We start from the raw sequence: 8,848 nt of genomic DNA, 5'->3' as shown, positions 1-8,848 counted from the left end.
TCAAAGTGATTGTGAGCCTTTTAGATTCTAGGGCCTCTAATGAGATGAGATTTTTCTTCAAGCTAGGTACATAGCGAACATCTGTCAAGACTTGGATTGAGCCGTCGTGATTCTTCAATTGGATTGTACCCACTCCCATTGTCTTACAAGCACTGTCATTGCCTATATAAACAACCCCACCTTCTAGTTCTTTAAGACTAGAAAACCAGTCCTTATTAGGACACATATGGTAAGTACATCCTGAATCCAAAATCTACTCATCCGTATGACATGCCATTGCCATGCCAACCAAGCGAAAGTCTGACTCCTCATCATACTCTGCTACGCATGCATCAGAAATAGCCTTGCCCTTTTGTAACTTAGGACAATTCTTTTTCCAATGCCCTTTCTCACGACAAAAAGCACATTCGTCTTTGATGGGTCTCCCTTTGGACTTACCCCTTCATCAGGTTTGTTGTTGTGTGAACGACCTCTTACTATTAAGACTGCTGCATTTGTATCTTTGTGATCTCTTTTATCTTTCTTTCGAGTCTTAGATCTATACAACGCACTACAGGCTGCATCAAATGTGATTGTATCCTTTTCATGAAACAATGTGGTGGTAAGATGATCATATTCATCAGGAAGAGAATTCAACAACAATAATGTCATGTCTTCATCTTCAAATTTCTCATCCAAATTTAGCAAGTCTGCTAAAATTTTATTGAATGAGTTCACACATCATTCATCGATATGCCGGGTGCATACGTGAATCGATAAAGTTTCTTTTTCATATAAAGCCTATTTTCAAGACTTTTCGTTAGAAACTTTTCTTCCAGTGTATCCCACAACTTCTTCGCTAATGTCCCCCTCATGACAGAGTACTTTTGCTCTTTGGCCAAATACAAGCAGATTGCACCACACGCCTGTCTATTGATCTTGGCCCACTCCTTATCATCCATCTTATCAGGTTTTTCTTCAACGGCTATATCCAGCTCTTGCTAACATAAGACATCCAGGATCTTACATTGCCACATACCAAAATTATTGGTACCATCAAATTTTTCTACTTTAAATTTTGCGTTGGTCACAATAGTCTTTGCTGATGACGATGCCTCTGTCATTTTTCTCCTCAATCCCAACTACTGTATACGTGAACAGTACCGTATATATGAATAGTATCGTAGATGAACAATACCGTATATCAAGTATGAATTTAACTCTGATACCAATTGTTGCGCAGAAGCGTGTAAAAGAGTAAAATTATTGTACTGAAAAATCACACTAAGTTCAATTCCCAGTAAAGAGAGATGGATCATAAGGATCACTTAAGTCCCAGGTCTTTCCTAGCCAGAATATCCCTCTATCGTAATTTAATAGCACAATAAGTCACTACAATCACACTCACAAAATATACAGAAATAAACAATAAAGAACACCAGAATTTTAACGAGGTTCAGCAAATTTTGCCTACATCCTCGGGCACTACCAAATATATTTCACTCCAAAAATAGAAGTTAAAATTTACAAATAGGGAGAGAGAACAATGCCTTAAGTAGAGAATGACAAATATGGGATGTAAAAAATGAGAAATGGTTAGGTCTATTTATAATTGAGATTCAATGATCAACTTGTAAAATCCCTATACAATTAGGGACCAAAATTACAATTATCCCATGCTAAATTTCACAACTTTCGGTGTCTTAAATTTTTTGATTTCCGATGCCAAAATTCTAACACCCATATCTTTGAAAAATCAAAGACATGGGTAGGTGCCAATAGTTAACCTTTCAAGTTTATGTGTTTTTCAATAGTTGAAAACTAATTTTTTTTAAATTTCATAACAAAAATTCTAACAAATTTAAGTAAAGAGATAAAATTTATTGAAATAAAAAGATAATTTTGTTTGAAAGTTTAAACCATTACAAATATAGTACATTCACAATTTTAAATATATGTGTGATTAGTTACAATACAGAATCACTCTATGAATGATACACACATATGATGAGACAAGAAATCTTACACATCACAATTTTATACAATGATGCTCAAATTTAGATATTCAAGCACCCGAAGCTTCATCTTAAACAGCAAACTAAAAGATTGAGAATAAAATGAGAAAGTTTTATTTTTTTTTTACAAAAGGCTTTGGACAAAATCCAATGTAATAAAGATCAAGTTATCAAGGTGTTTTTTATAGATTAAAATCAAAAGTAAACAATTATTCGCATCACGACATCCAATTCATATAATATAATATTGCAATTGCAATTGGTGAAGCAAATTAAAATATAAGATTGTGGAATCGAGCTGATCCTCCTTCACACCCAATGAACAACTTTTGATTTTTTTTTATTATATTAAGAAAAATGGCGAGTTTTAATGGGAAAAATATATTTAACAACAGCTAGAAAGCAGTACTGAAGTAGGTCTTAGCAACATTATCGCACAAGATCTGTAACACTTTATAGTTAGTAGGCCCTACACATCGTGGTGTTTTAAACTGGCTAACAGCAGCCCCTAACCCTACGTAATGATCCAAAACCTTCTGAAACGTTCCCCTCCTAAGAACTCGGAGCTCAAGGGGACCAATCGCGTTCACCTTCCGGGAACTAACGTACCCTGCATCCACAAATGAACGATCCAAACAATTGCAGCATTCTTTCAGCACTTCATCGCTTACTTCCCCACTTATTTCCCAGAATATCACGTAGTGACCGGGGTCGGTCCACATGTCCACATGGCTCGAGAAATCTATCACTTCCTGCTTTTCCTCCGCAATCAACTTGGCTGCTTCTTCCACTGCTTGCTGCAAATCCTTCTCCGTGTTTTTGTCGATGTTTACGGTCAGCATCAGGTTTCTTCTGCATATAAATTTCAGTTCCGGGGTTGAGTTATGGAACCCCATGACCTTCACCACATCCCCTAGCCTATACCTGTATAACCCTGTGGTTTACAGTTGAAAAAGATTTATAAACAAATTTTCAACTGAGAACCAAGTAGGTGTGAACTAGTGGTGCAGTATTTCTAAGAAAAGGACAAACAACAAGTTACGCTAACATGCCAATGTTTCAAATCCCCCAATTATTAATAGCAATGAATATACAGATAAACACAGAGAAACATGGCTAATGCAATGCTTGAAGGGGGGGTTACACGGGGTCACCCATCTAAAATATAATATTTCCTATTGCAACTACTTGTTAATCAGGATTCCATACCCAATGACTAAAATACAAGAAGTCCCAGTTTCCACTAAACATCTTTTAAATATATATTATTATATTAATGTGTGTTGAATGTGATCATTTTTAATTATTCCATAACCTAGGCAGTTTTGTTTTACATGATCCTAACACTTCTCTAGCACGATACACATAAAACTATGACATAAAAATGGCCCCAATGGCATCTATCTCTTCTCCTTGTTTGTCATGTATATAATTATTAAAAATTGTGAATATATAAAATTATCTTTCAATTGTTTTTTTAACGCAGACCATTGACCCAGAAAAACCCGTCCTTTTCGAAACAACACTATTTTGTAAATAATCTTGATCATCCTTAGTATCTCTAAGACTTTGGCTGAGAAACCAATGACCTCTTCCCCATGCCTCTAGACTGAAACAGTTTGCTTCTAGCCTACTCATTGGACTTAGCCTGAAAGATTTTCTGATGTACTTGATGATTTACAAGAATGGAAAGCCTATAAAAAAAACACCCCATTAAGGTCCTCATTTTAAAGCATGTAAATATGATGAGCCTATGATAACAAGTACACTAAAAAGATCCCAGATACTTGAAGAGATTGGGTAAATGTACTTATATAAATAAATAAACATAAAAAGATATGATGCATCAGATATTATCTCTACATGTAGGAGAGTAGCCAGATTCTTAATACAGAAGTTTCAAATTTTGGAGCAACGAGAATTATGGCAGAGAACACGTGGGTGTTGTTGATAAGAGGACCTCTATTTCCTAATTTTGTGTCAACATTAAATAAAAATGTGGATGTGCAGAAAGGATGTGTGAAAAAGACCACAACAAATAAGTCAATTAAATGAGCCTTCGACTGTTTGGTGCGCCTTTGTCTTAACCAATTGGGTCAGATATGTCTGAGCCGAAGGTTTTTTTTTTTTAAAGAAAAAAAATTCACGACACTGCTGCAAATGAAATATCACATTATTGGAAGCAGCAAAGGCTTGGACCATTAATAGCTTGCTCGCCCTACCTCCTACTTGGCTACACCCACATGAAGATCATTAATGTCATGGTTGGGAAATTTTATTAACAAATAAACAAATTAGAAGTTGTAGAGACACTGTAACGTGCAATGTGGTTTATAATGTCAACTTGAACGTGGTTGAGACATGACATGGAGTCTAAATTAATTGTAGGAAAAAAAAGTATTGATTCTTCATAAGAAACACAAATTAGTACCTGCAAAACTTGTGACAATAACCTCATACTCTTCACCGATTTTAACTTCAGTCAGACTCACTGGTTTGGGCTCCATAGAGAGGATATTAGCATCACCTCTGTCATGGACTTGCTCTTCAACATTCTCTTTCAGAGGAATGAACTCAAAATAGCCAATATTTGGAAGAACAGCATAAGTAGTAGACTCTGTAGGCACATTTGGGTTGATATTTGCCCCAATCCACCCCTCAGAGGAACCATAATCGGCACTTATAAGAGGCACATCCCCCGCATAATGTCTTAATTTCTTCAGATAATGCTCCATGGACCCAGTCATGATCCCGTAGATGTATTTGACATTAGGGAAAAGCTCCGGTATCAATCCATACCAATTACTCAACCCTGAAATTTTCCTATGAATTAAGTCTGCCAACTCAGGATTGGGCTTCAGTAATTTAGCCATAGCTGACCGGACGGATGGGAAAGTGATGCGGCTTGTGAGGATCCCTTCTCTAATATCAAAACAAAGCTCTTCCCACACTTGTTCAAGAGTTCGAAACGCATGAACTATGCTATGGGCAAAGGTAGAGGAAACCAACTGGATTTCCTCGCGGAAAATCAGCCCACATAAAAGATGACAATACAAAGATTGACGGAAATCTGGACCAAATATCACCTCATCTGGGCTGCAACACTGAGATTGCATTACTTTCATTGCCTTCTTAAACTGCGAATTGCGAAACACATTGGTCGTAGCGGTTCCAGCAAACAATCCCCCTTTCGTCCTACTCTGCTTGCTGCTGTATATGAACTGCAAAGCCTTCCCATTCGTGACAGGGAATTCCCTGTGTCAATAACACAAACTGATTAATAACGACAAAAAATCTCCCAAAAAAAAATTTTGGGGGGAGAAAAAGGTTAACAGATATCCAATCATATACCTGTTTCTAAAAGCATAAGAAGTACGGAATATCTGCAAAGTAGTTTCCATCAATTCGTCATTGAACGGCACAAACTTGGGCCTTCCTTGAGTGGTGCCAGAGCTGCAAATTTACAATAATAATAAAAATTATCATTCAATTTTAAAAAAAAAAATCATGTAAAACATAAAATTAAAGTAAAGAATACCTGAGAGATATGGTGGTTATGGGTTTTCCAGTGAGAACCAGGGAAGAAGCACCATCGACAATTCTTTGAATATAAGGCTCCAAATCCTGGTGAGTGACGACAGGAACACAAGCCTTGAAGCTTTGGGGGTCAGTTCTGCCATTGAGACCCAGATTCTGCAAATACTCGGCGCTTCCATTTTCTTCTAAAATTTTCTTTAAAGTCTCCCTTTGAACATTCTCAGCATCTTTGGTCATCGTTTCGAACTCTTCTATCACTTTTTCTACGTGTAGAATTTCCATCTTTTCTAACATCCTTACTTACTCAAACTACAACCTTAAAAAAAAAAAAAAAAAAAGGAAATCAAATTATATGAAGACTATTTACTTCTTATTTAGGAAAAAGAATAAAGTGATCTGAAAGCATAGAAAAATAATTTTTAAAAGAATACAATCATGTTTTCCGCTCTCTTTCTCTTCTACCAAACGGAAGCAGAATGGAGTTTTCTTTTGCTATCAATAAATGCAAGAAAAAGAAATTACTTGAGGTGAAAAAAAAAACCACTAATTTAAAAATAAAGTCAAAAAGGGAAACAAGCTTATATGATAATTAAGCAGCAATCTGAAAAACCAAGACAATAACTCAAAACATTTTCAAGCTTTCACTTTATTTGACGGATAGTCAATACAGTCAACCGATAAGAAACTTCAATTTCCCACTAGAGATTAGAGATTAGAGATTAAACGTTTTTTTTTAAAAAAAAAAGTGCAAAATTAATGAAATCGGAAAGAAGAGGAAACTAAGAAATCAAAGAATTTGAAATGTGAAACAAAAATTCAACTTCATATCCTGTTCCAAAACTTTGAAAATTTCAAACGAACAAAAAGAAATCAAAGAAAGAGATTCAAATCACCTGTAACAAAATGAAAGAAATGAAAGAAATTCAATAGAACAGAAAAAGAATAAAACAGAATCAGAGTAAGTATGTGGATAAAGTGCAGTTTGAAATTCAGAAATTTCAAGTACCTGAGGAAGCTCAGTGTTTTTCAGTAAAAGAGTGAGACAGAGATATGGAGGGAAGGGAAGGTGGTATTGAGTCAGAACTCAGAACTCTCCAAGTTTATATGGGAAAGAGGTGAAAAAGGATAGGAATTTTGTTTGCTCACCAATTTCAATGCGCTCTCTTGTTTTCCTCAAAGTGTCTGCAAAGATAGATAATTTTTTTTTTTATCGTAAGAAAGGCAAAGGCAAATTGCTGTGTGTTAATGATTTTGGGTATGGCGGATTGGGAGATAGAGAGAAGATTCTTAGGCTTGCATTTTATAGGCGTTTTCTTTAAAATTATTAATAATACAAATTTGTCAGCCTCTTTTTTTTTTTCTTTAATTCCTAAAATGTTTTTTGTCCTTTCCCGACTTTGCCCATACTCCAACCTTAGAATTCCGGAAATGCCAGCTTGAGTACAACTGATGAATTCTGAAATTACCTTTATGGGCTTGGATTATTGTGAGAATTGGTTAATATTGCCTTTGGTTCACTAGATAAGGAAGTTAATAACGCCAGATTGACGTGGGGTCGACTACAATGAAAGGCAGATTTTGGCAATATTGCACTTCTCATCCCTTTAACTTTTCTATTTTCATTCAGATTCTTTTTTAATTAGTTTTTGTTGTAGAATGAGTTGATGTCATGAGTTAATTGAGTAGTAACTCGATTAGAAAAATTATGAAAAATATCCTTTCACAATTAAATTAATTTATATTATTCGAGAATATTTTAATCTTTTTATTTTAAAAAGTCAATAAAATTTTTACATGTGATGATATTTGAACATGTGTTATTTAAATCGATAAAATATTAATTTAATCACTAAATCAAATACTTATCTTAATATAATATTAACATTAATTATATTATGTATATCTTGTTACTTCCATCAATTATACAATTGTACTTCTATACTTACTATTCTTTAAACCTGTTTCCTTATCAAAGTAAAACTGGAAAAAATCCAAAATAAAACACACCCATGACACATTCCATACTAGGATAAATTATAGAGGAGTGAAGGAAAATCAGTTTCTCCTAAGCCAATTTCATCGTTTTCCAACAAATTCAATTATCTCAAAAGAACTCTTTTAAGAAAAAATAACACATAGTAATATATGTTAGTCATAGTCAACAAATCAAGTCAAGTAATAATTAATGTCAATTTGTTGTATAGGTTAAATCAAATGGTGCATCAAATCAAATTTGTATAAAAAAAATTAGTTTGGGGCAGTCCGATTTCCAAGTCTCTATATCATAGACTATTTGATACATCGAAATTTTGATAAGAATAGAATATAAATTATTTGATATTGATTCAGATCGAAACAATACATATTAATTGATACAATATTGATTACCATAATTAATATAGCGCTAAGTTTTATTTTTATTTTTAAAAAGTAGTAATGCAAAATATTAGATTGAAATATAGGATGTGGAAGTTTTGGTTTGATAATGAGTGGTAATTTAACATCTAATTAAGATGTACATGGATTGGTAAAGTAAGCAAATTAAAGATGTAGAAATGAGGAAGTAATGGTGGCATGGCAATGCATGGTGGGGTGTGACGAGCGGCCAAATGGTGGGTGGGCCCTACGCTCCCAACTTCGAACTCCAAAACACATGTCGGCATACAAAACGTTCTTTTCTTTTCTTTCTTTGCACTGCCATTGCTATATTTTAATTTAATGTCACGTTTTGATGCCAAGTATATCAGTTATCAACTTCAATTCTTTTTGGGTTTATATTTATATGATATTTTTCCCAAATTTTTTTAAATAATATGGTTTTTTTATTCATTCAATCCATGCAGGATCTTCAACTTCCAAACTTACATTTATTATTCAAACTCAAATCATTCTTACAAGATAAATACTCAATTAATAGATCATAATTTAAATCTTATAAATGTATGTTTGTAAATTTGGGTTAAATATGATAATTTTGATATTATACTTTTAATAAAAGAGTTAATTATCGAGAGATCGAATTTAGAATTTGATATCAACCAAATTTTCATTTCAACAAAATTTTCTTTTATCATTTATCATGTGCATAGTTGACCTAATAGTTAATTATTTAGTTTTTTCATCAATAGAAAATTTTCATTTTTTTATTTTTAATTAATAGTTAAAATAAAAACTCTTTTAACAAAAATATTTTAACTTCAATTTTTAAAATTAAAAAAGGGTCTAAAAGTTTTTATTAAGAAAAATAAAAAAATTCAGTTGAGCCTTTTAAGGAAAAAATTGCACTCAATTGACACTTTAACGATGAAAAAATCAAT

The 8,848-nt window shown here is 33.5% G+C and overlaps 1 protein-coding gene across 3 annotated transcripts; it reads right to left on the bottom strand.

Annotated features, from left to right (window-relative positions):
* Positions 1-2,302: 2,302 nt before the first annotated feature.
* Positions 2,303-6,845, bottom strand: LOC108460785 (jasmonoyl--L-amino acid synthetase JAR4-like). Of its 3 annotated transcripts, none has more exons than XM_017760430.2 (5): positions 6,538-6,845; positions 5,533-5,847; positions 5,346-5,447; positions 4,426-5,249; positions 2,303-2,928 (listed from the first exon to the last, which is right to left on the bottom strand). In XM_017760430.2, the coding sequence occupies exons 2-5, from the start codon at positions 5,823-5,825 to the stop codon at positions 2,390-2,392; spliced, it is 1,758 nt and encodes a 585-aa protein (XP_017615919.1). In that variant the 5' UTR covers positions 5,826-5,847; positions 6,538-6,845; the 3' UTR covers positions 2,303-2,389. The 3 variants fall into 3 exon arrangements, with proteins under 3 accessions (XP_017615919.1, XP_052887163.1, XP_052887164.1); XM_053031203.1 differs by having other exon boundaries at positions 6,678-6,845; XM_053031204.1 differs by lacking the exon at positions 6,538-6,845 and adding an exon at positions 5,963-6,053.
* Positions 6,846-8,848: the final 2,003 nt, after the last annotated feature.

The sequence above is a fragment of the Gossypium arboreum genome, chromosome 7 (genome assembly GCF_025698485.1).
Source record: "Gossypium arboreum isolate Shixiya-1 chromosome 7, ASM2569848v2, whole genome shotgun sequence".
Taxonomy (NCBI): domain Eukaryota; kingdom Viridiplantae; phylum Streptophyta; class Magnoliopsida; order Malvales; family Malvaceae; genus Gossypium; species Gossypium arboreum.
Note: the sequence above shows the minus strand (reverse complement) of the source record. Positions and strands in the feature narration are given on the sequence as shown.

Bases quoted from the DNA above. Each gene is read 5' to 3' on its own strand.
- LOC108460785 (XM_017760430.2), bottom strand. From the start codon at position 5,825: ATGTTAGAAAAGATGGAAATTCTACACGTAGAAAAAGTGATAGAAGAG. The intron at 5,448-5,532 runs GTATTCTTTACT...GTAAATTTGCAG, and splicing joins ATAACCACCATATCTCTCAG to CTCTGGCACCACTCAAGGAA. The intron at 2,929-4,425 runs GTACTAATTTGT...TGTAAACCACAG, and splicing joins TATTGTCACAAGTTTTGCAG to GGTTATACAGGTATAGGCTA.